Source organism: Kogia breviceps, chromosome 5 (assembly GCF_026419965.1).
Source record: "Kogia breviceps isolate mKogBre1 chromosome 5, mKogBre1 haplotype 1, whole genome shotgun sequence".
In the NCBI taxonomy this organism is placed as follows: Eukaryota; Metazoa; Chordata; class Mammalia; order Artiodactyla; family Physeteridae; genus Kogia; species Kogia breviceps.
Window position 1 is genome coordinate 18,928,590 of NC_081314.1, and position 27,082 is coordinate 18,955,671.

Sequence of the window (27,082 nt, forward strand, 5' to 3'; positions counted from 1 at the left end):
AAGAAAGAAAGAGAAATAGGCTTTCTGTGATATCACAACTGACCCAAGTTGATCAGGGAGTCTGACACACTGTGGGGCCAGAGAGGAAGCCATGGTGTCCCGAGCACTGGACTCAGAGTCTGAAAACCTGAACTGAAGGGCCAAAGCTGCACTGGCAACCTATGTAACTGAGTAACTCATTTGACCATGCTGGGCCTCGATCCCTGCTCTGCAACGTGAGGGGGTAGGATTTACAGCAAATTCTTAGTAATTGCCCCTTTGGAGGAAAGGGACAGTTGGACATCCATGCTTCCTGTTTTACAGACATCTGTATTGGTCAGTATTGGGCTTCTTCATTCTCAGAATGAGGTCCTTTGCCCACTCTATCTCTTCCAAGTCAAGTACATTTATGGCCCCTGTTTTGATTCTTGTCTTTATGCTGATGACTCCTAAATACACATCATCATTTGGACTTCTCGTCCATGCTCCAAACCCAGATTTCCAGCTGCGTATTCAGCAGCTCTACTTAGATATCTTACCAGCACATAAAAGTCAAAATATTCTAAACAAGTGTCTTACAAATTTTGTAACAGAATCATCTGGGAAATCTTGGTGAAAATGCCAAGGCCCAGACTGTATTCAACTTCATGAGTCTGTTCCTTTGTGTTCCTTATTAGCTCTCCAGGTAAACCTGATACTCACCAAAATTTGAGAGACTCTGCTTTAAACTAAACCCACAATTTACTCCCAATCCTCCTATTCCTCCAACCAGTTCCTTTCCATAATCCCCATTCTCAGGGAATGGCACCATCATCCATCCAGAGACACAGTCCAGATACCAGGTGTCATCCTTGGACCTCTGTTACCCTCATCCATAAGCATCATCCACTCTCAGGTCTTTTCCACATTTCTCCCCTGATCCCCCTGGGCTTCATTCATTCCCACTGCCCATGGCCTCCTGTCACATCTTACTTTTACTGTTGCCTCCCCCATCTGTCCTCTACACTTCAGCCAGGGTAAATGTTTTTAAAAAAACATTTTATTCTGAGACAGTTTCAATGTCTAGAAAAGTTTCAAGAATACTACAAAGAATGCCTATACACTCCTCATCCAGATACTCCATTCAAATTCTTAACAACTGTCACAGAAATGCCCTCTTAGGGATCATATGTAAATATTACCCAGTTATCATGTCTCTCTAATGCCCTTCAATCTGGAACAGTTGGTGGTCTGCTTAACTTTCATGACCTTGAAATTTTTTTTTTTTTTTTGCAGTACGTGGGCCTCTCACTGTTGTGGCCTCTCCCTTTGCGGAGCACAGGCTCCCGACACGCAGGCCCAGCGGCCATGGCTCACGGGCACAGCCGCTCTGCGGCATGTGAGATCTTCCCGGACCGGGGCACGGACCCGTGTCCCCTGCATCGGCAGGCGGATTCTCAACCACTGCGACACCAGGGAAGCCCCATGACCTTGAAATTTTAAGATCATAGTTTAGGCATTTAATAGAATGTATCTTAATTTTAATTAGTCTGATTTTTCCTCATGATAAGATCCAAGTTATACATTTTGAACAGAGTATCTGAAATGCTATGTTCTTTCACTGCATACTCTCAGTGGCACACAATGTCTGTTATTGGTGGTGTGAATTCTAATCTTTGATTCAGATGGTATTACCAGACTTCTCTGTAAAGTTACTTTTGTAATTAATATTTTGGGGGAAATACTTGGAGGCTATGTAAAGTCCCCATTCTCTCTCATTTCACCCCAAGTATTAACACGTTTCTTAACTATTAATCTGATGGTCACCAAATAGTGATTTTTCTAAAAACACCATTCTTTCTACTACTGGGAAAAGCTTTATCTTCTCTTATTTATTCATTCATATTCATATCAGTGTGGACTCCATAGTTACTATCTTATTCAATAGGTTATAATCTGTTACCATCAGTATATATTTTGAGGTTCATTTTATACTATATTTGGACATTGGGAAGCCCTTTAAGCTGGGTATTGTGTACCTTTGACATATTCCCATCATTCTTTGAGTACTTTCTGGCACATAAAGGTGTACTGGGCTCATCTAATACTTCTCCCGCCTAGGCCCTGGAAGGGGCCATTTCTCTAATGAGTTCTGGGTGCTTTTAGTATCGAAGAGAATACAGAGTCCAAGATATGAGTGCCAGGTGTACTTTTTGCTACACAGGTACCATTGTGTACAGGCACTCTCAGTTCTTATTTATTTCTCTATCTCCTTATATATTGAAAACCACAAGTTCTCACAGATACCTCCAATTCCAATTCAACATCACATACTTCATTCTAGCTTTCATGCTTTCCATATTTGTACCTCCTTTACCAAAAGCTCCCATTGTCTCCAATATATTTCTCAATATCCCTGTCTATAGCTAATCTTCCAATAGTGCTGACCTTCCAGCCCCATCACCCATGGGTCCTGATCCCTGCTAGAGCTTGCCTCTCTAGATCAGAACATCTACCTTGATTGGGCTTGCCAAATGACTTTTGGATGAAAGAAAGAAGGAAGAAAGCCAAGAAAGTTTTTTGTTTGTTTTGTTTATAAAGGGAGGGAAGATATTGGAAAGGAAAAGCAAGAGAAAAACCAGGATATTTTTCTAAAATGCAAATTCATCACCTTTGGGTCATGTGTGTGCATCTGTGTACACCCCTCCCACCACCCACCCCCACCCAACACAGAGCGCTTGAATGAATTCTCATTGCTCTAAGAAGGTAAATTCCATCACAAGCCTCTAGGAGGCCCTGCCCGATGTAACTACTGCTGACCTCCTTGGTCGCTTTCTCTTCTTTCTCCAAATGCCAAGCACAGAAGTCCTCTCTCAGATCCTCTAAAATTCCACCTTTCCTCTTGACACAGAGCCTTTGTATGTGCTGCTTATGTTTCTCAGTGCTCTAACCTGCCCCATTCATTTGGGTGACTTATTCTTCAAATCTCTGCTAGAGCACCATCTCCTGCTCTGGAAGCCCTCTTTAATTCCCTTAGATCTAGTCAGGCTATTTTTCTTATTTATTATTTTCTTCATGCTCTCACAGAACACAGTGGCTCTTATCTCAACTGGCAATTATGCACTTATTTGTGTATGTGTCTGATTAATCTTCCTTTTCCTCATTCGAATGTGAGTAATGTGAGAATAGTAATGCTGTCTCTTTTCAATCCTAATTGTGCCTCTAGCTTGTAGCCCAGGATTGGTACATAGAAGATGATCAATAAATATTTTTCATGTGAATAAATTGCATTTTTAGAAATATCAATAGTTTAATCAGCAAACATGATAATTTTCTCTATTTTGAATAAAAGGCAAAACATGGAAGAATAATATGATAAAATGTGAAGGATCCTGAAAGCTGTTAGGTTTAGTTTATAAGCTTCATCATTTAGAAGCAACACAAAATCACAGCAAATTATCTAAATAATGTGTGCAGGAAAGTAATGTGGGGAATATTTCACTGAAGAAACTTTCAATGTAAGACATATAGAGATTGTATGTTTGACTCACATTATAATTTAGGTGACTCGGGGTCATTAAAATGTTAGTCTTTCCAAATGTAGAGTAGAATTGCATTCAAAATCCATATGTGAGTGTATATGTATCACTGCATGTTTTGGAACCAGACAAAGTGATCTTAAATTGAAAAAAAAAAAAGATATTTGAAAAGAGCCAAGAATTTTTTTTTAAGAGAAGAAGGAAGAATAACTTACTTTATCCAAACACTAAAATTCTTGCTAAAATTCTTGTAATCATATAGTAAAACTTCTGATAAAGTTACTATAATTAGAACAATATGGTTGGGCATAAGAATTTAAGATGATCAATGGAGCAGATTTGAGAATCAAAACATAGTTTATGTAAGGAACTTAACATATGACAAGGATGACATGTGATTCAATAAAATATGGAAAATATCTTCAATAAATGGTGTTGGTATAATTATCTATTCACCTGTATGAAAACAGCATAAGAATATATGTCCTAACACATATTCAAAAACATATTTGAGAATAGCCCTGGTGTCTATCAACAAGAGAATGGATAAATAAACAATGGAATGCTCCAGTAAATAAGAACAAACTACTTCTGCACATAACAATAGGAGTGAATCTCACACACAGAATGCTAAGAGAAAGCAGCCAGACACAAAGAGCATCCTGATTCCACTTATGTGAAGTTCAAGAACAGGCAAAACAAACCTATGGTAGAAAAAAAATCAGAACAGTGGATGCCTCTGGGTGTGGGGCAGGGGAGGGACATGAGGGAACTTCCTGGTATGATGACAATGTTCTTTATCTTGATAGGATTTTGGGTCACACCGTTGCATGCATTTGTTAAAACTCTGTAAGTGTACACTTACGATTTGTGCACTTCTTTATATGCAAATTTTACCTTAATCAAGGAAAGAACTATAAACAAATATTTAACTCTTATTAAAGATGTGTATGCTGAAGCATTTAGGGGTGATGTGTACTAATATCTGCAACTTATCTGGAAATGCATCAACAGAATAGGATGCAGTGATGAATAGACAGAGGGATTAAATAGTTATATGATAAAGCAAATATAGCAAGATATTAATTCTAGAATCTATGTGGTGAGAATATGGCTGTCTTTTGTAAAATTCTATCAAGTTCTCTGTACACTTGAAATTTTTTAAACTAAAACCTTGGGAAAAATAAATACATTTCAGGTGTACTAACTATTTAGATATAGGACAACCCCCTTCAAAAGGCATTTTATAACCCTGAGAACTTTTAGAATAAACCAGAAAATCCAATAAGTAGAGGAAAAGATAGATATTTTTGGCTAAATGAATATGAACCACTTTTGCAAGCCAAAGGATATCATAAACAATATCAAAAGGACAATTGTATTCTTTTGAATAAAAAAAAGAATTGTATTTTTTTGTACAGAAAAAGGTGAAGGAATTAATTGTATCATATATGGCAGGAAAAGGGTTAACATCTCTAACATAAAAAGAATTCCTATAAATTTCTAAGAAACAAGAAAATAACCCAATAGAAAAATAGGTAAATACATGTACAGATAATTAACAAAAGAAGAAACATGAATCCCAGTAACTGTGCAAAAAGACAGTAATATCTCCAGCAGTCAGTTGAAAATGCAAATTAAAACAAAATGAGGTATTATTTTTCACCTTTGGATTAGCACATTTTAAAATATCGATTACTTTCAATGCTGGTGAGGATGTTGGAAGGTGGGCACTGTACAACCCTAGTGAAGTGTGAACGTTTACAGACTTTCAAAGCAGCCACCTGTAGTAAGAATCCCCAAGAGACACACAAGACACAGAGAAACAGGCATAGTATGATCCCATTTTTATAAAACAAAAATTTTCAAATTTTTGAACACAGAGAAAAGCGTGAAAGCAGACACATCTAATTGTTGAAACTGATGCTTCAGGACAGGGCTTGGTAAACTATGGCCTAAGTACCAAATCTGACAGGTCACCTGGTTTTTTACAGCCCATGGGCTAAGGGTGGTGTTCATACATTTTTAAAGGGTTACATTTTAAATGGTTATATAATCATGTGCATAATATACTCATTTGGCCTCTTGGCCAGCAAAGTCTAAAATATTTACTATATGTCACCTTAGGAAAAATGTACCAACCCTTGCTTCAAGGGAATTGTAGGTTCTGAGTTAGTCTTTCCTCTCCTCTGTATTGTTTTGATTTTTATGATAATTATGCATTGCTTCTGCAAGCTTAAGGAATATAGGTAGGTAGGTAAGTAGGAAGATCAATCACTTTGGATGTTGTTGGGAATAGATGTAAGAAGACAAAAGGAAACCAGGGAGACCAACTAGGAAGCTACTGTAACAGTCCAGGTGAAAGAAAATGGTGCTTAGAAATAAGGTGGGTGCACAGCAGAAGTGGGAAGAAAGGGACAGACTTTAGAGAAACCTGTAGGAGTAGCTGAGGGATTGGACCCGGATGGGGAGGCACAGAGAGAACTCAAGACTGATTCCCAGGTTTCAGTCATTCGTTGAATGGTGCAACCACTGAATTGAAGAGATGGGGGAGGGGAAATTGGAGAGTAAATCAAGAGCTGTATTTTGGACCTGTGGAAGTTCTAAAGGGAATTGTGTGAACTAGGCAGCTGGACACAGTTGATTAAACTGCTTGGGCTGTAGAGAGGGAAGCTGAGCAAGAAATACTAATTTGAGAGTACTCATCATGTAGATGGTACTTAAAGCTTTCTGGAAATGATAGAGAAAGAGAAGAGGACCAGGAGACTACCTGGTATCACAGTGCTCAACCCAACTGCAGCTCACTCCCTGCTGACAGTTGTCTCCAATGCCACTGTCCAAATGTTTGGATTCCTCCCAAATCATCCTTTCCAAAATGTCCTCTTCATGGGCCAGGAACAGCATGGCTTCAGAGGAGACACCGACCCTTTCTCACAGCCTATGCCCCAACGCTTGCCTGGACAAACAGCTACTGTAATTTCTCCTGGATGAATGGTCCGTGCAGCACCTGGCTCCCCCCAGTGGATAGATGAGTTCTGGTCCCAGTCCCTCCCAGTATGGTCCGCCATGGGTCCCTGCCATGAGCAGCCACCTTTCACCCCTGTCATACTTTGACCCGAGGAGACACAGAAGGACTCACCAAGGAGCTGGTGTAGGTGGGGTCTGAGGTGTCATCCTGGAGGTAGCGGGAAAGGCCAAAGTCAGACACCTTGCACACCAGGTTACTGTTGACCAGAATGTTCCTCGCAGCCAGATCCCGGTGCACGTAGTTCATCTCAGCCAGGTACTTCATGCCCGCGGCAATGCCCCTCAGCATCCCCACCAGCTGGATCACCGTGAACTGTCCATCATTTTGCTGTAATAAGACACCAAGGGCAACCAGATCAAGATGGGCTTCAGTGGTTAAGCAGAAGCTGAGGTGCCAGGGCCCCACTGCCTTCTTCTCCCTTCCGACTCCCATTCTCCTCCCTCTCCTTGAACACTCTGCCTTCTCCTTGCCAAGCCTTGTGGATTTCATCTCCAAATTACATCTCAAAGCCATCCACTCCTCTCCACCTTCACTGCCACCATTCTAACCAACTCATCATCATACATCACCTGTAACAGCCTCCCTCCACCTTCCCCCGTCCCAGTCCATTCTCTAAGGGCAGCTAGAGCCATCCTCGTAAGAGGGAAATCAGGTCACGTCACTGAAGCACTCTAATGGCCTCCCACTGCATTAAGGGAAAGTGCCAAACTCCTCAGCGTGGCCCACGGGGCCCCATGGGATCAGCTACTGCCTCACCTTATGCCACTTTGTCCTGCACTCCTGTGCTAAAGCCACAGTGACTGGCGACTTTTCAATCCTCTCCCTGGCCAAGCCCTTCCTGCCTCAGGGCCCTTACACATGCTGTTCCCTCTGTCTTTTTCCCCACAATCAACACCTACTTGCTTCAAGTCTCCACTTAAATGTCACTCCCTCAGAGAGGATGTCTCTGTAGCCAGTCCCCTCCCCCACACATAATTAGCACTTTCTTACTAGTATCCTTCAGTGCATGCTCTTTTTTTCCTTCTTAGCATGTATCCCAAGGTTTAGTTGTGTGTGTGTGTGTGTGTGTGTGTGTGTGTGTGTCTGCTACTTGACACTAAGCTCTTTGAGACAAGAACCGTCCCTCTTGCAGTCACTATAGCATTCCCAGTGCTGAGAACGTTTGAGTAGACAGATGTAGCTCGATAAACATATGCTGGATGAATGGCTGGTACATCTCTTCTTTCCAGAATTAAATGTTTACGGTGTCTTGCTCGACAGTGGATAACACACCTGCCTCAGAGGGCTGGATGGTCAGGAGAAGCGCACACACCGTGTCTGGCTCGTGGACTCTCCCAGTGAATGGACACTGTCGCTGCCCCTCCTCCTGCCAACCTGAAGTGCTGCCTTCTCTCCAATCACAGTTTCTTACCTGGATGCCCTCCCTCCTCCATGGTTAGAGGACAGGCTCTTCTGTGAGTGAATGTGTGCCTTCCACCACCTCCCCAAAGCCCCTGACTCTGGGCTCTGCACACACTGGTTAGTTACATCAGTGGACCTTGGGCCATGCTTCCAAGAACATGTTTTCCCAACCAGTCCAGCCCCAGCTGCTCCCTAAAGGGTTATGAGTTGTATTGCGTAAGCGGAGCATGTCCCAGGCATTGAGATGCTCTGAGTGGGGGAGGGGGGGGAGGCGAGGCACCCTGGGCTAGTCCAGTTACTGCTGAGCACAGACCTTGGGCAAGGCAGTCCCTCCCTCTGCTCCAGGGTCCTCCTGTGAAATGCAGGAAGCATAAACAGTGTGAGGAGTTCCTATTTATTGAGCATCTACTGTCTGTGAGATGGTGCCCGATGCACTCACATGCATTGTCTCACTGACATGTATGGAACACATCATTTATGCATGAGCTCCTGCAAAAGTAATTTTCTATGCAAAAATAAGTAAAGAAAAAGAAAAGAGCTGTTATAAAAATACACTATTTATTAGGGAAAAAAAATCCAACAATTGAAAAGTCTAACAACGGTATAGCATGAATTGTTGAAGACTTTGCTCCTCATGCAAGATTGCAAGCCCGAGGGTTGGTTATGCCCCTCGCTCAGTTGAAGGAGTGGAGCAAACTGGCACTCCCTCCACTCCTTCCTGAGCCCCCAACCCCCACCAGAAGGAGGACCCCCCCAAACACACTGAGTTTGACATACTCCAAGTTCCCACTCAAACCTTAACCACCTCCCGATCTGCCCAGAATGCTTCGTCTGCAATATTTGCTTCTAACCAACTCCAAAAGAAAGTGCAGAGCTGCTTTTTGGAAACTGATTGGTTTTCAGCACATGCTGCCCATCTGCCAGAGCTGGATGTGCCGTGAGTGATGCAAATCTTGCTCGCTAATGAACTTCACTCCACACCTCCTTGAGAAGCTAGCCCAGATTTCCCGAGCACCATCATTTCTCTAAGTAGGTCTCTGGGGATCTGCCTCCCCAGAAAGTTGTCATGCGACTTCCGTATGTTAGAAAATATAGTTCAGCCACAAGTCCCAAGGGTCAGATTTTTTCAATTCAGTTTGTTCATTCTCCTCTCTAAGTGGAGACAACAGTGTGGTTAAAAATAACTGTCTCCCTACAGAGGCCCACTTGTAGACAGATGTTGGGGAGGGCACCGGTGCTGGTTGGAAGCAGCTTTGCCAAGAGCAGTGTTGAAAGCCTTTGCAGATTTGTGTCTATGTTTCTACTTTAAGTCATTAAAGACTTCACTGAGCTGCTTCATTTTCTGATTTGTTTGAATGTTTAGATCAGTCATCTTATAGATTCTGGTGTTGACAAAGGGCAAGAAGTGATGAAAAGTTCAGGCTTTGGAGCCAGACAGACCATGGTGGGTCCGAGCTCTGTCTCTCACTGGCTGCATGCTCTTGGGCAAGTTATTTAACCTCCAGAGCAGTGATTCCCACATCTGTAAAATAAGAACAGAGTGCCCATTCTTCCTGAGATTTGAGATTCAAAGTTAAATGAGATGATACATGTGGAGGGCTTAGCTCAGTGCCCCAGTGAATACTAAGACAGCAGCAATGACTGCTGGAATTATCAGCAAGGCCATAATGTCTAACAAATCAGCTCTCCCATGAACCCCAGGTGCCTGGTGAGAGAGATGGAGGACACCTTGGACGAGGACTGCAGGTTCCTCCTGGCTTCCTGGGTGTGTGGGGCAGACGTCCTAGGATCACTGTCCTCAGAGAACCTAGTTCGCAGGGCATTCTGAACTCAGCAGTCTGGCATTTTTAATAATCATCCCCACCCTAACTGTAGTAGGAGCTAATAATGCAGGCCTGAAATTAATCTACAAACTGATTTCTTCCCTTCTTGGCCTTTGAATGGCAAGTCATACTTCATGGAATATGTTTTCATCCTTAACTCCAGTCCTGTGGAGTAGGCAAGGCAGGCAACATTACATTGTTTTTATAGAGAAGATAAAGGAAGTCCAGAAAGTTTAAGTGATCAGCCTTAAATCACTCTGTGTGATTCTAACTTATAACAAGAATCTAAGTCCAAACAGCAAATTGCTTCTCCATTTACATTTCATCTTTGATCAATTGGTAATGGCTGCCTCAAATGTTGTGTGGAGAAGTCTGTGTATAAGCTTTGTAGGAAGAAGCTCTATGATTGATTAATGATGGCTGCCATGGCCATAGAAATAGAAAGTAGAAATGTGTACCACAAATATGCTACTTTATCTGAATCTTTTATAATTCCTGTCCAGTGCCTTTTCCACTGGAAAATGCTGACTCTACAACACATTTTCTTTAGAATCTGCAGGAGAATCAGATATCATGATAAGACAGTCATACCTGTTGTGTCCATAATCTTGGAAACTTAGAGATATAAACATATTAAGATCTTCTGACATGTCCAGCTGTTTTATGTTCACTTCATTGATATAAACTCCCCAAAAAGAACTTTCAGAGATATGAGCATCAGTATACAAAGATAAATAAGACAGAAAAAGAAAAATAGATTTCTTAGGACTTTGGGAAAGGATGTGATTCTGTGCTGAGCACATGGTAAAAACACAGTTTGTAGAAGAAATACAGGCTGGGTGAAGTGATTTAAACTTTCTTCCTTTCATGAAGTGCTTTCTGCTGAAATTACTTTTCTGCAAATTCACTGAAGCCACTTGCTGGCCCTTTTATTAGCCAGGAAGGATTTAGGTATTTCAACTTTCATCGACAAACCCACTTCAGGAAATGAAACCCCTATTTGATTTGTTTGAAGAGAATGAATCATAGTTTTGTTTTGTTTTGGTTTGGTTTTTTACCTGAAAGAGCCCTTTCAAGATCATCCAGCTCAATGCCTTTAGTTTATAGATTGGGAAATTGATTTAACGGATTTGCTCAAGGCCACAGGGTGACTCATAGCAGAGCCCAAAGCTGGGCCTCAGTCTCAGAACTTGCAACCTGGTGTTCTCTTTCTGACAACTGGCTTGCTGTCCTCTAGCTCCAGCCCATGAATGAGCATCCCATGAATGATAAATGCCCCCATTTGACATTGCTCAGTGACTTCCAGGAGTCTTCCAGTTATGACCATCTGTGAATGAACCAGCAGTAGCCACAAGGCCAAGCTTTAACCACGAAGGCCTTATGGAGCAGGTCGACCTTCTTGGCTAAGGCATAAGGCATTGAGGAGGGCTTCAGGGCTTGTGCCGAAGATTATGGAAGAGCTACCAGGTTGAATCCCCTGAATCTGAGTGCCAAGAAGGAAATATTTAATTATGGATTTGCAGTCTACCTAACCCATGGCACAGACATTTTTTTTTAAATGGATAACTATGAACCTATTGAATGTGTGGTTAAAGAATAATGGTGTTTCCAATCCCTCCAGAATGTGAAGAATTCTGAGTCCTGCAATGAGTGAGCAGACTGTGAGAAGTCCTTTCCGATGTGTTCCCTGGACCCTCGATGCCCAGATCCTCTGAGACACCGATCCAGAGCTGGAGTTGTGGTTACTCTCCAAAGCCACCATGTCTGGTGTGAAAGGACCAGTGGAGGGTCGAGGAGGAAGAAGGTGCACAAATTGAAGACTAACCTTTTTCCTTTCTTCTCTGAATGGTGATCTTAAAAGTATACTACCTCCAGAAGATGGACCCTGCAGGACGGAACTGATGCCCCACTTTTCAATTTTATCAAGCAGCAAATACACCAATTAATGCTGCTATGCTCCAGGGTTTGCTAGTGAGGCTGAAATTAGATTTATAGATTACTTGCCTCCGTGCCGGGTGGGGAGTCGGACATGCTTCGTTTCCCTCAGCTCCCAGCACCGCCTGCTCTGGCCACTCCCTTCTGGCCATCCTTTCCCCTCTATTTACCTGTGCACTTCTCTCACCCCTAGCTTTTCTCTCACTGCCTGGGCCGCATTGTCATGAAAAATAACTGGCATCCAACCTGCCCCCATGTCCTGCGCCCCCAAAATGGAACAGGTGTGTGCAGAGCAGCGGTGCGGGGTTCTGACTTTCCGCAGGTTCCTGAGAATGAATCTTCCTGTTCGCCTGTGCGTTCCAGGGAAAGAGTCTGATCACAGTCTCCAGATCGCGTTGAGGGTCTCTGTGAAGCACAGACAGGTGGCTTGCAGGAAATAAATGACTCCTGATAGGTCCGGAGGCTGGTTCCAGAAAATACGTTTTCTTCCAACATTACCTCCTATCCACGTTTATTTGGCTGCCACGAGAGGTCTGGCTACGAGGACAGGAGACCGTGTACATTCAGTATGCTCCATCTCTCCTGCCATGCCCAAACGCTTTTGCTCCAGAAACGGTTCTTCATTCAACTAGCCTCGACCTGGTGCTCAGTGTGCTAGGTGCTGGGGTTTCAAAATACAAAGCATAACCCACACCTTCAAGGAGGCTGTACCAGGCAAAGTACGTGGGGCCCATAACCTACATCAGCTGTCCCCCACCTCACCAAACAAAAGCCACTACTGCCTATCGACCCAGACGAGGCATAAAGTGCGTGCTCCCCCTGCAAAGGTAGCTTCAGTGTGTACAAATGCAGCTTCTAGACAAGTCCTCAGCTCCCTTTCCACACTGCATCCCCTAAGCTCTGCTTCTTAGCTTTGGAGCCACCGGGCAGCAGCTGACAGATTACCAAATAGGCCACGCTGGCTTTGGCCTATGAACACACAGCTCTGCTGTTCTGTGAGCCTACCTGCCCATTCCTGACCTGTCTGGCAAATTCCTCCTTCTCCAATATCAGAGAAATTCTCTCTCTTCCTTGAAGGCTTCCCTGGCTTCCTCAGGAAGGTTTCAGTTCTTCTTTATGTGATAGCTCTGTACTTCATGTACGGAAACAAAAAGTATAATCTAGGCAGATGATTGCTGGAAGCTTTGGGCACTAAGGTCCTGGGGTTTGAAGGCATCTATGCAGGTTGTATTCTCTAAAATAGATCTAACAGGACCTCCCATCCCTTATGTGTAAGAAGGCTGCTGTCCCCCATCAAGATGTGGGGCATGTTTCTTCCCCTTCAATCTGGGTGGGCCCATCAATGTGGTTGAAGGATGCTGTGTGACATTTCAGGCTAGGTTACAAAACTGATACAGCCTCTGCCTTCTACTCTTGGGATGCTTGTTCTTGGGACCCAGCTTGCTGTGAGGAAGCCCTAGTCAGCCAGGTGGAGAGATGCCAGCTGATACCCAGCATCAACCATGGGACAGATGAATGAATGAGGCTTCTGAAGATTCTAGGCCTTGGCCCTTGAGCTGCTCCCGCTGACAACACATGGAACAGAGAGGTCTCCACCGAGGCCTACCCAAACTGCAGATTTGTGAGCAAACCAAATTGTTGTTGGGCTAAGTCACTAAAATCTTGGGGTGATTTGTTCCACAGCATTAGAGCAATGTGTCTCTCATCAATATAGGCCCAGTCCCCAGCACAGGGCACCCCATGACTGTTTCAATGAGACTCTACGAAGGGTCCTTTGATCTTCAGCCATAGCTACTGTTTGGTAGCTTTGGTGACATGCATAGCTGGCTACTTAGCATTACTCTGAAGCCCTTGCTCAGAAGGTCCTGCCCCATTCTTTGATGCTGCTCCCAGCACCCTCTTGCTCCCAGGCCGCCCAGCTGCCCCTTTGGTCCGAGGCAGGCCTTCCTCCACGGCCTGGGGTCAGACAGCTTCTACCCTCCAGACATGAGCACCTCGGCCATGCTCACTCACCCCCTCTCTGAATAGCTCTGGAATGCCCCACAGAAGTGAAAATGCTTCCACTGTGGCTGCATGTGGGCATGTTCTGACAATGGTCCTTTACAGATCTCCTGGCCATAGGCCTTCAGGGACCTGCACCTCTACAGCAGGTGGTTGGAAGCCACAGTTCTCCATCAACTCCAGGAAAGACTTGTGGACGCCTGTGACACAGTCTTCCCCTGACCTGCCCAGAAGCGCCTCCTCAGAGGCCGGGATGCCCAGGCATCAGAAAAGGGCAACCTGTTTTATCTCTGAACTGTGAACAAAGAGAGCTGTCTGGGAGGGCGGCTCTGCTGGGGAAGAGGCAGAGATGGTCACTGGCATCTGCGTGAATCACGCAGGACAGAGCAGCGGCTGGAAGTCTCTTCAGTCTCTTCAGTGACACCGATGGCCATTCTCCGTCCTCCTCTATTCACTCTTACTCATCCAGCAAGCACTTATCCAGGACTGGCTCGATGCCGTCCTCCTACAGAGGGGTCCACATGCTCTGCTTTGTTCTTTCCTTTCAGCAGCAAATCTGTTAACCTCGCTGACACCTTCAACGCCCACCCGCATTTCATCGGGGATTCCTGAGGGGCAGGTTGCCCTCACACGGACACTTCTCCCCAGCCCACTACGGTCTGCCAGCGTCCACCAGCGCCAGCATCATCCATGCTTTTGCTCTGAGGAGAAAAGGTGAGCTGAGCTGCTCTTACCCTGAGGAAAGAATCCAAAGCGCCATTCTCCATGAACTCCGTGATGATCATGACCGGCCGACTCTTGGTGACCACGCCCTCCAGGCGAATGATGTTGGGATGGTCGAACTGGCCCATGATGCTCGCCTCGCTCAGAAAGTCCCGTCGCTGCTTCTCCGAGTACCCAGCCTTCAGGGTCTTGATGGCCACATAGATTTCCCTCTTGCCTGGAAGTTTCAAACGCCCCTTGTACACCTCTCCAAACTCTCCTGCAACAAGAACGCAATTATTACTCACTTCCTTCTGTCTGTGGAACCACGAGGGGAGGCAGCTTATCAAGAACAATGGTGCTCCAAGTGGAACGGTGATTAAGGTGGCAGAAGGAAATAGTGTCCTCTCATTGTAACTGTGACGTCCCAGCGCTAAGCAGTTCACGGCAAAAACAGAAATATGTTCTTTACCCAAATATGTTCTTTACCTCGGATCTCAGCCTGGGTAACTAAAGTGAAATTTCGGACTCTATATGGGTTTGTTTTTCCTCAGGTTTGGTTTTTCATTTGTATCCCAGCTGAACAATTGAAATGAAATGGTCAGTTTCACTGTGGCAGAATCATAATTCATTTTTTTAGCAGAGCCTAGTGCAAGAATGTCCAGGGGTTATGGGATACGTTCAGGTACTTTAGTCCTCTGAATGAGATGTATAGCGTTTATGTTGCTACATTGCCGTGAAAGTGTTCGTGTCTATTGGGTCCCTCGGAAACAGAAACTGAGGAGTTAGGAAGGTAAGTTAGCAGACACTGTGCAGGATAAAGGGGAGAGAAGTAGGATTGCCAGAGTCCCAGATCATGGTGCAGACCTGACTTTATGAAAAGAAGGAGGAAGCGGGAGTGGGCAAGGAGAGGCCCAGATTGCAGTGCAGACCTGGTTGATGCCGACCTGACAGTCTCATCTAACCCAATGAGGAGCTTCAGAATAAAGAGTGCCCGTTCCGGAAAGGCCCAGGCCCTAGCATCCCACCGTGCTCAGTCACTGACTGGGGCTGCCAGAAAGAGCTGGGTCCCTGCGAGAAAGCTGAGGCAGATCTTGAAGGCGCTGCAGCAGGAGGCTGGCAGCTACCTGCACTCCTGGCAGCTGAACAGCAAGTGGCTTTTTCAAGCAGACACAAGCTGCACACCTCCATGGGTGCCACAGCGTTTAAACATTTTTGCAGTAAAATCACCAAGAGTAAAAACAATTCTGGTGACACTATTTCACAGCTGCTTAAAAAATCTGTTGAATCCCATTCAACGTGCTTTCAAAAGTTATCTTATGATTTAACTTGGTTTTGTAACTTCAGTTCTCCAATGTGAAGCAGTTTAGAATATACTTGTAAGTGCATCGCAGAAACGGGTGTCAAAGGCCTGATAGGAGAAACATGGCTTTCTGCTGGGAAAAGTTTCTTTCTCACTTTCAGCTTCTGGAAGGCGATGATGGAGCAAACTGTGAGCAATCAGATACGTTACTGGCCGAATTAGAAAAGCAAGTTAACATCTGTGATTTAGTTGGGAATTTCTTGTATTTTCTGCTGCATAGGTTGGAAGGAAGCTGCATGAAAGGATGCAAACCTTTGGATGCAAAACTGCTCCAGAGTCTATGGAACTTGTTAGAATCTAAGGCTGGAGTAGAGGTTGGCTTAAGCACCATTAGGAAGGTTTCAGCATGGACCTAAGATAGACAGCATGTGTAATACTGGTTTTGACGTGAGATCACAACTGCTTGAGGTCAGACCAAGTCTCATTCATGTCCGTAACTTGTACACACCACTGCAGTGTCTGGTACGTGGTAGGTATGCCAATAAAAGTTGGGGTATCTTATTTATTATTATTTGTTTGGCTTTGCCCATTCTTGGGTTACAAACTGCTGGAGGCTCCAAAAGAAATGGAAGTACCAGCATTTACATTTTTACAAAAGACTGTTTATGGCAGCATCTCCTTCAACAGCCAAACACCATATGACCATAACCAGGGGGGTGGCTGAAAGGGACAGCCATCCTGCAGAATGCTATGAGCTACTGAAAACTAATAGATGAGTGAGATGTATTGGCTTCAAAAATGTCTGCATTACATTGCTAAGTGAAGCAGAAAAGAAGAGAAAGTTATATTAATAGAATGTGGTCTGTAGAATATGCCCATGGGGGGTGGTGTATGCCAAAAAAAATTATGGGAAAAATTCATAGCAAATTTACTTTCAACTTCAAATTGTTTTAAAAATTGGTTACACTAGAATGGTGGGAATAGGAGTGGGGAAGTATGGATTAGTAAACTTTAGTTACTTTTATGTTTAAATTGTTACAATAAGCATTGTCTTTGCAGTTCAAATGAGTAAAATTTAAAGAAAAATACTGAATAACAACCACCTGTCATATATGTGTGTGCTTCTCTATGTATATATATTTGTGTAGAGTATGTATATATACTTGTGTATATACATGCATACATGTATGTGTCTATATGCGTGTGTGTATATATTGTATATATGGATGTGTCTCTATGTGTATATATATATATATATATATATATATATGTGTCTGTGTATAGAGATATATGAAATCCATCTCTCTGACACCTCCACCTAGTAGTTATTCAATAACTATGAGCTGAATGAATACAGGTTGCATATTTAATAAGTATACTAATTGAAAAATATCAGTATTTCTTCCTTGTTGTCATACTAATGAGTTCTATTTTCTTTTAGTAAAAAGACACAGTTGAGAGTGAGGGGAAAGTATGCTAATATTTCTTCTTGGGGGAGATAGTACACCAAAATGTCTTGACTACCTGCTCTGTGCCAGGTACCGTGCTGGGCTCTTTGCATGTCTTAATCCTCACAACACCTTCATGAGCTGGGTATGATCATGCCCATTTTACTAATAAGGAAACTGAGGCACAAAGAAAACATGCCTCAAACCCCACATCTGTGAGGCAGAGCCAGGGATACTCCCCGGGGCCTCTCCCTTTTCCTGCCATACCGCCTCTCAGAAGGTGTGTTCGGTTAGCAGTGCCACAGGGAAGAGAGCTGGGTGGACGTGAAGTCACAACGCAGGGACCACTGTGTTCCAACTGTGCAAGTCCTAACCATTCATAGGCAGTTACTGTTATAGTGACTCAGTAAGCAGGGAACAGCAAACACAGTGACTGAGACAGGCAGGGAGCTGGGACCCTTTGCTGCAGCGCTGCAGTGCTTGCACCTGGACACACCTCTCCTCAAGCAACAAAATACAAAGAAACTGTATGGGACTAAAAATAACTGCATGCATGTGCAGTTTGGGCAAAATGATGGACAAAAGATACAGAGACCAAAAAACCCAACTGCCACTTTTGCAGAGCCCGGAACAAGAGCAAGGAGTCAGGAGCAAAAGCAGGGTACCGCGCATGTCCCCTGCACACCACACCTCCTAAGGGGTGGGCAAACCACCTAAGCCACCCCTCCAGACTGACCCCTGCACACACACCCTATAAGGAACAAGCTCGCCTCTCCTGAGGGAGCTAGCAAAGCAGGGAAACTGTTGTTTGTTCTCACTCCCCTCTGCTGTAGCAGGGGTCACAGTAAAGCCTTGCCTGAATTTCTTGTCTGGCGTCTAGTCAATTTTTATTGATTGGGGAAGCCCAAGAACCCTGGTTGGTATCAGGACTACCTTATAGACAAATATCCTATTCATGGAAAGTTCCTGCCCAGCTAGTCAGATGAGATCAGAATATTTAGGAATCAGAATATTTATGGATTTCTACACATCAGTCTGGGGAGTGTGTAAAAGTGCCCTAGGTGGATCTGCTATTCCCCACAACATACACATAAACTCCCCAGTGGAGGACTTCTGTTATATACCAGCGTTCCCAAAGCTGGCTGCCGACTGCAATTCCCTGGGAAGCTTACAAAGCACAGAGTCCTGGGTCCCACCTCCAGGAATTCTGTTTAGTTGGTCTGGGTGCAGCCCAGGCATGGACATAGTTAAAAGCTGCTCGCAGGAGCAGCTACGTAATTTGCAGGGCCTGGTACGAAATGAAAATGCAGGACTCCCTGCTCAGAATTTATAAAGAATTTCAACACTGTGACAGCAGAGCATTAAACTAAGTGTGGGCCCTGCTGAGCATGGGACTCCGTGCGACCACGTAGGTCCCATGAAGCCAGGCCTAGCTGCCCAGGTGGTTCTGAGGAACAGCCAACGTTGAGAGCCAGGGGTCTAAACCACCCAGGCGTATTTCAAACGGATTAGGGAACTGCTAAAGGCCCTCGAGTACCTGGAATTCATCGCTACACCTTTGAATTCATTTGAAAGCAGTGCTTGCCTACAAGCTGCCTTTCACTGCACAGGGCCTGGCACATAGTGTGGGCTTTGGAGCTGTGAGCGGAGAGAAAGAAGAGAAGGAAGCAAGCAATCAATGAAGGTGTGGCTTTGCAAAGTCCTATCTGTATAGAACAGTGCGGGCTACGTACATTCGTTTCCTAATTGACAAATGTCATGTCATTGTTTAATCTTTGTGGCTGACTGGTCTTCAGGTGCAGTGTTCCTAATACTTTAGCTCTAAATTATATCCTCTGTAGGGGTCTCATCATATAGTTTGTTGAAATTATAAAATAAAAACGTGGTCTCCTGAGAGGATTTTTAGGACAGTGAAATTACTCTATATGAAATTAAATGGTGGATACACGCCATTATACATTTGTTCAAATCCATAGAATGTACAACATCAAGAGTGAACCTTCACTATGGATCTTGGGTGATAATGATTTATCAGTGTAGTTTTATCAGTTGTAACCAATGTACCACTCTGCCGGGGGATGTTGATAATGGAGGAGGCTATGCATGTGTGGGGCAGGGCGTATATGGGAAATCTCTGTACCTTCCACTCAGTTTTGCTGTGAACCTAAAACTTCTCGAAAAAATAGTCTTTTAAAAAAAGAAAGTGCTCTCCTTGGGTAGGGAGAGATGGGTTCTGTATCGTTACTGCTCTTGGAAATCTGCTCTATAATCACTGGAAAGCAGTGGCTTACAGGATGGTGATTCTGTAATAATAGCTCTTTTTCTTTGTCTGACAAAGAAATGACTTCATATTCCCCAAGCCTGGAGGTTTTCAAACCACCAACTGCAAAAGAAGTCACTTAATCCACAGTCCTTACTCAGAGGCTGTGCTCCATCCTGTGATTAAGTGGCCCTCATTGCAGCTGGGGCAAACTCTGGCCAGAAGAAGAAACTCTGGAGGAAGAAGCTTGAGTCTACACCATCCTCCCTTCCTTCTTCTCCCGCTGGACTTGGGGCAGGGTGCTTCCCTTGTTCAGCCTCAGCTCTCTCAGCTCTGTTGGACAAAAGGTACTGATCAACTGTGGGACCTTCCTAACAGGGCGTGGGGGTCTCTGAAAAAGTGCTTTGTAAAGTACACACTGTTGGAGACAGTAGTGATTTTTAAAAGGAGGGTAGTGATTTTAAAAAGACAAGCCACGGGTACAGAGTGGGGTGGGAAGTGAGGGTAGGGTCATGGGGTAGGGAGTGAGGATGGGTAGTGGAAGAGAAAAGGGAGCAAACGTATTTTTCTGCAGCCTAGCGGAACTTGAAGGAGGCTGATCCAAGACACAGCACAGCATCTTGCCAGGGGTGCTGGGAAGTCCCCCTGCCAGGTATCTGGGCATGGAGGGTGTCTTCAGGTAAGCCTGGGGCGTTAAAGTCTGGGGCCTCTGGCCCCCAAGCACCGCCACAGACTCCTAGGGAGTGGGAGTCGAGGGGTCCTTTTTAGTAGCAAACAGAAAACCAAGACCTTGTGTCACTTGAAATCTGACTGCTGTCACCTGTGATCTTTGACTTCAGGTTCACATACTTTGCTCAGGGAACTATTTTTGCTCTTTGGACACCTTTCCTATCTTCAGGGCCAGAACTTGAGGTCTGTGGTGCTTCGCTTTGCCATGATCTGAACTCTATAGAGCTTCCTTTCATATGAGCTCCAAAACATGGCCTTCCATTTTTCATCTTTTTAAGAAAAATTCTTAATGCCTAAAAAATATTTTCAACACATGAAGCGTTAGTATTGTATTTATTTGTTTTTATTTTGCCCGCACCGTGAGGCTTACGGGATCCTAGTTCCCCAACCGGGGACTGAACCCGGGCCACGGCAGTAGAAGCACTGAGTTCTAACCACTGGACCACCAGGGAACTCCCCAGCATTATACTTAGAATAGATACTTACGGGAAATGACTGGGTAGTTGTTATGGTTGGTTCTTTCTATACAGCTCGTTGACTGAGAGTAATTGCAGCCAACCTAACTTTGGTCTGGCTGGACTGTGATTGGCACACATCTTTGCAGCTGACCTTGGACCCTCTCCTACAGACAAACAACCTCTTGGCTAGGACTGGCATTAAACTAGCTCCAGCTTCGTGCCAGTTTAGTGCCAGTGATTCTTAGCAATTGTTCTCAAAATGTGGCTCCTGTCCAACAGCATCAGCATCACCTGGAAACTTGTTAGAAAATGCAGATTTTCAAGCCCCATTTATACCCAACTGGATCCGAAGTTTAGTACAGGGCCCCGTGACTTGGGTTTCAACTTGCCTTCAGGTGATTCTGATGCCTGGTTCCAGTTTGAGAACCGTGGCCCTCAGGGCTGTCAGCTGAGTGTCATTTTGCCAGTTCCTGTCACTGCCCTCCCGGACAGCTGCTGAAATTATTCCCTACAAGTTTCAGCTCCTTGACAAAGTAAGGAAGAGAGAAAATGTGGCTCAGCAGCATTAAATGCCTCAACTATTATATATAAAATCAGAAGGAAAGAATTTTCAGTTTTTGAAAATGAAACATCCAACCTGCCAGCAGGCATTTCAAGCGCTAGCTGTTGGCTATGTGCAGCGTGGATCTACACACAATTGCAGTCTTTTTTTTTTTTTTTTTTTTTTTTTCTAGCAGCATTGTGAAGTCACAAACTGCCTTAGGGAGGGAAAAAGGAAAGCAGAGCTTCTCGCTACTAGTTCAAGCTTCCACTGGAAAAGAAACTTTTAAATAATTAATTTAAACTAGGTTTTTAAGGTATGATTTCCAGCAAGTTTTCACACTGTCCTGTGCAAGATAGGTTATGGCTAAACCAGGGAGAGTAAAACCATGGCAGGCATTCCACCACCTCCTGTCCTTGCACCCAGGACAGACATTACTAATTGATCACAACCCTATTTCTCCTCAGCAGAGTTCTCCAGGTACCCATTACCAGGCTACTGGGGTTGGCAAATGAGATGGAATCTAATTAATAGCCACGGTGCCCACAATACCTAATACCTAGATGGCGAGAGTAAACCTAGTTTTCTCTTTTCTCATAGCTTTTTGTCGTCATTAGACAACCACATACCTAGATATTACTTATTTTCTTAATATAAGCAAGCACATATAATTAAAAATGCTAATTATCTTGGCCCTCATTGTTATCCTTCTTAAGGAAATAACTGATCATACTAGAATAGGAGGACCAGAGGATGGGACAAGGGTATTCTAGGAAGAACATGCTCTCCCCAGGGCATCTTTGTGGCACCACCATATGGGCATACTGAATTCTAGGGGAGTGCCGTCATTCCCAGCCAAGAGGCTTGGGTATTCTAAACTGCTAGCTAGAGTTTGCCATCAAAAACAATGTCTCTATACTTAGGTGCTATTTTCCAGAACAGTGACAAAAGTGGCAGGTAGTGTGGGAGTTACATTCACCAGACTAAGATCAACCTTATCTGGGTTTCAGTTTTTGCTCTACTGTTAACTCAGTCCAACCAGTAGCATGGCCTTTGGCAAGCTGTTCACTGAATGTGGATATCCCAACCAGTCTACAAATGCATGTGCGTGCACAGATGGGCGTGCACACACACACACACACACACACACATACACACACACAAACTAACACACAGGGCTAACAGGGCCATTATGAGAGTTGAATGAGACAATGCTTGTAAAGTATGTACATGTTGAGTGCATGCCAGTTATATTAATCATACTTACAGGCAATATCTATTTGATTTGCTCCTCTGGAAACCCTTCCTGCTGTGACTCTTATCCAGTATGAGGCTACCCTCATCCTGCCCATTCTCGCTCTGAGTGAGCCCAAGAGAGTCAGGCTGGCAGGTGACTTTCTACCAAATCATCCCCAAGAAACACATTCTCTTCTTCAAAGACAAATGGTGGGCCTTGCTGGCCCCATTCCATCCATATACATCACAACTTCCCTCTCCCCAGCTCTCCTTACCCAGCCCTCTCACCTCAAGCCTCCTTCTCCTTCACAGTAAGCCATCCATGGACATGCTGGATCAGCAGCTGCTGAGTCAGGGGAGGATGTGTTTATTAATTAAAATACAACTGGCATGTCTCCCCTTGGATGACCCCTTATGGTGACACCTCTACCTATATTTTCATGCATTTGTCATGCTCAGGGCTGCTACATAGAGTTATGTAGATTGCACACTGCATGACCCAGGAGCACCATTCATGCTGTAGAGCCCAATTAGACATGGCAGCCCTGCTTTATGCTCTGGGCATGTCTATAGATCAAACCGATCAGAATAAAACATTGGATCAGAACTCCACAGGTCAATTGAAGCGGACCTGTGAGTGACTCCTATGAGTCAGATTCACGGTTATAAAACGCTGACATTCTCCAAAGATAGCAGATGGCCGTCTGCCCTCTCTAAAGGGACTTCAATCATTCCCATCATCTGCAGGGTAAAGAGAAAGGATCAGCCTTCCTCATTCCACTAGGCTCCTTTCAGAGCACTGAATGACTCACAACCTCACTCAACCTCTCTCTGGTCTCTCTGCATTCTCCCAAACTCCACCCAGTTCTCCAAATTCTTATCCCTGTTATGGTTTTCCCCCAAAGACATTCAACCATACACAACAAATATTTAACTGAGTACCTGAGTGCCACACCAGGCCAAGCATGGGACTCACAGAAGTACTTAAGTTTCACCACTCCCGTGGAACTTTGAGCACGGTGATAAAAGAGGGTCACTAAACAAATAATTACATAATGATTAATGAGCTAATTATACAGTTGGCCCTTGAGCAACATGGGTTTAAACTGCACAGGTCCACTTATACACAGAATTATTTTCAATAAATAGGTACTACAGTACTACACTATCCATAGCTGGTTGATTCCAGGGATGTGGACCCATGGATACAGAGGGCTGCCTGTCAAGTTATACACGTGGATTCTCAATAGCTCATGGGAGTCGATGCACCTAACCCCTGTGTTGTTCAAGGGTCAGATGTAATTCAATTCTCACCTGGCTCACAGTGATTTGTTATTTATTCTTTTGTTCAATATCCTCAACAATTGTAGAAGAAACTTTGGAGGTTGGTGCCATTCTTCAAACTTATAGTTTTTAGATTTTACTCTATTGGCCTTTACTCTCAAGCACAACCTCCAGTCCCACACCCTGTGAACCAGGCAGCCCCCCCTCTCCTTTCAAGGTGTTTAACCTGATGGCTCTCGCTTCTGGACACAACCTCCACGCTGTGTCTCCCCATCAACTCCAGCCACCAAACCCACTGGTCACTCCATTCGCCATGTGTGGGTACATTCCGGTTTAGATGAGTTTACTCACTGCACAGCAGCCTCCCTTACCACCCTTGATCTCATCATCGGCCATCTCAAAACTTCTCCACGTTTCCAAGCCCCATAACTGGTCTGCATGCCTCTGAGTCCTTACCTACCTTTTCCCAGCACCCCTTCCAGTCCAATTGAAACATAGACTCATCAGGTTCTTCTCCCGCCTCATTCCTACCACCCACCCTGCTCAGAAAGCACCCCACTCATCATTTTCTACAGGATAAAATCCACATTGCAGTCTCTGGATTGCTAAGCCTCAGCCTGATTCCAGACTTAATGCTTCATTCCTACCCTCAGGAAACCCCTCCCCAGCAGCCTCCTCTCAGCCTTGTTCTCAGAATGTGCCGCACAGAGTGTCAGCCCATCCACAGCCTCCAAGCCCTCAGGGGACTCTTCCCTGAGTCCTCTCCGGCCATCAAGCCTCTCCTCCTCCCACCTCCGGGGTTGAGTGTTCTCTGGTCCCTCGTCTTAGCTCTCAGTCTCCTCCCCTCCTCTCGTGGAGTGAGACTGCATCTGTGTTAGACAGTAACATATCAGCCGGGATTATTAGGCACTGAGTGTGTTTTCCAGAATCCACCACAGTCACAGGCTTTGATCTTTTGAATTCTCAACCTAATCCCTCTTGCAACAAACATAGCCCTCTCCTCTGGATTGATTCTCAGCAGGAATGGGCCAGTTTTTCTGCCTCCTCTTTGAAATTATCTTGCACCTTCTGGAAGGCCAGAGTATGCTGGTAAGCATTCAACTACCAGCTCTCCAGAAAACGAAGAAACAAAGACCCCTGATTTGTAGCATTTGCTAATTCTCAAGGTGTAAATACTCCTCCCAGGGCTAACGTCAAACTACCAACATGATGCCGCCGAACACAGGGCTGGAAAAAGATGCACATGGTTGGCTCCTGCGAAGTAGTGCAAGCAGGCTCCAGCACACCACTGCCGGAAGGTCATGGTCATTCCGCTCCTTACGTCATTTAATTTTCCTCTTCTGTCTCATCCTCTCATGAGTTTCACAGAAACTTACTTTTTCTACTAGTTTCCACCCTTGAAAGCTCAGGCCACAGGTGATCTCCTTTGTGAAGTCATCCTGATGCCCCAACTCACTCCCAGAACAGGGAGCTAAACACTGCTCTATGTTGGTCACCACCTTTGCACATACCTGTGTTGTGGGTTGTGTGAAGTAGTGAGCATGTTACTGGCCTGTTTCTCCCCAAGGCTGTCAGACCTCTGAACAAGAGCGTGTCTGTTCTTCTCCACACCCACATGCAAAAATTATTCAAGAAGAGCTTATCGAGGGAAGGAGGGAAGGAATAGAATGAAGGAAGGAGAAATGATTTCTGATTCTTCTTCTCATGTTGTGTTACCATTTTGCAGCCCAGATTTGGTCCCCCGAGCCGACTCGGCCAGGTGGCTATTGCCAATTACACTGCATAAATGTTACCTTACAAAATTGTTTTTCTTTTTAACTCAACCTTCACACCAGCTCTTTTAGCACAATGTGAAGCCAGTGAGGCAGGGCGTGGGAGAAGCAGGAGTGGTGACAGAGAGAAAGAACTGGAGAGTGGAGAGAGGTTGACACCAGCCAGTAGTGTCTCCTGTTGAAACTGCATCAAGTTACACATAGTGAATTCATATCCCCAGGGATTAGCTCTGTGCTTTCTGAATCGTGAGCAGATGAGTGTCAGGTAGAGGGTGGTCAGCAGCAACTGGGCAGAAGTCTTTATCCCAAGCTGCTGGCCATCTTATAAACTGCTACATGTATCAACCCTCCCCGGGATCAGGTGAGCCATGGTGGGGACTGAGCCTTCTCTGAGCAGAATGTACAAAAATGGCAGCATCAGCAAATGCTACCCAGCATCCAGCAGTTGGTGAGCTCACTCTAAGTTGCCACTCCCTAGCAGGGTCATAAAGTGAGAAGGCTCTCTACTCCTCCCCCGACAAAGTCAGAAGGGGGGCTGACGTGTGCTCTCTGGGATGAAATGCAGTCCAGAACACATTGCTCTACGCACATGACATAAATAACAACATTCAAATCGCTAGCACCATTGCCATGTGACATAACAACAATGAACAACGTGGAGGAATAGGATGCCGGACTGAACGCCCTCTCACCCTGCCCAACACTCTTTCAAGTTTACTGGAGAAGTCTGAGCCCCTATGAGTCATCAAATTTATCTGGGATCCAGCCTTCCAAGGCATGATCCTTAGGTCTGTCAGTGTCTAAGGGGGAACAGAAAATTATCTGCACAGAAGTGAAAGTTGTGGTTCAGTATTTAATGAAAGTCAATGGGAAATATGTATAGACTCATGTGGATCAGATTATGGTCAACCGGCTGGAACACGTGAAGGGTTGGTAGGAAGAGAGTGGTGTGTCCTGATAGGGAGAGTCCCAGGACCCAAGACAGGGATGCCATGAGGTTGGAGCTCTTTAATAGGGAAAGCAGTGCATGAGCATGGTGGCTTAATGGGGGCAAGATTTCAAATGTGACTTTCAGTTTCACAGATGAATTTTTGACCCCTCAGTGCATTAAGAGAGGCAGTGAATGGAAGTAGTGTGACTTTCCCCCTAAAGACAATATATGGAGTGGCTGTCTGGAAGACTTTGACTAAACATATTTTATGGAGTTTAAAATATTATTTGGAGAGGCAATCCCATGGCTCTCCAAATACTGACATGAAAAAAAGCACTTCTATGCATAGGAACTACAAAGAAGAATACAACATATGAGTGAAGAGAGATTGGATAGTGGTTAATACAATTTAAAGAAGAAGAGAAGACAAAGAATGTTGTAGAAACAAAAGTAGGAAAGAGGACACAAAGCAAACACATCTTTGAGAAGATTCAGAAAAGATAGCAGAGGGGGCAGTAAAGAGATTACTTCCAAAGGAATGATATTTTGGGATAGTTTACTCATTTACATCAATAAGGCTGGATCCATTGCCCAACTGACTCAACTACTGATCCATTAAAGGGAGATGAAAATTTTAGATCAGTCTTTAGGTAGAATTTCCTAAGAGCATCTCAGGCAGTTAGTTCTCTGCTGGGCTGGGTTTCTATTCCAATACAGGAAGATGGACGAGAGC

The 27,082-nt window shown here is 44.6% G+C and overlaps 1 protein-coding gene across 1 annotated transcript in view; it reads right to left on the reverse strand.

Moving 5' to 3' along the window:
• EPHB1 (EPH receptor B1) overlaps positions 1 to 27,082 on the reverse strand; it is a 431,481-nt gene that overhangs the window by 40,834 nt on the left and 363,565 nt on the right. Inside the window, exons 11-12 of the mRNA XM_059064129.2 lie at positions 14,420 to 14,667; positions 6,637 to 6,852 (exon numbers count right to left, since the gene is read on the reverse strand). Coding sequence (XP_058920112.1) covers positions 6,637 to 6,852; positions 14,420 to 14,667 — 464 coding nt within the window. The remainder of the gene's footprint in view (positions 1 to 6,636; positions 6,853 to 14,419; positions 14,668 to 27,082) is intronic.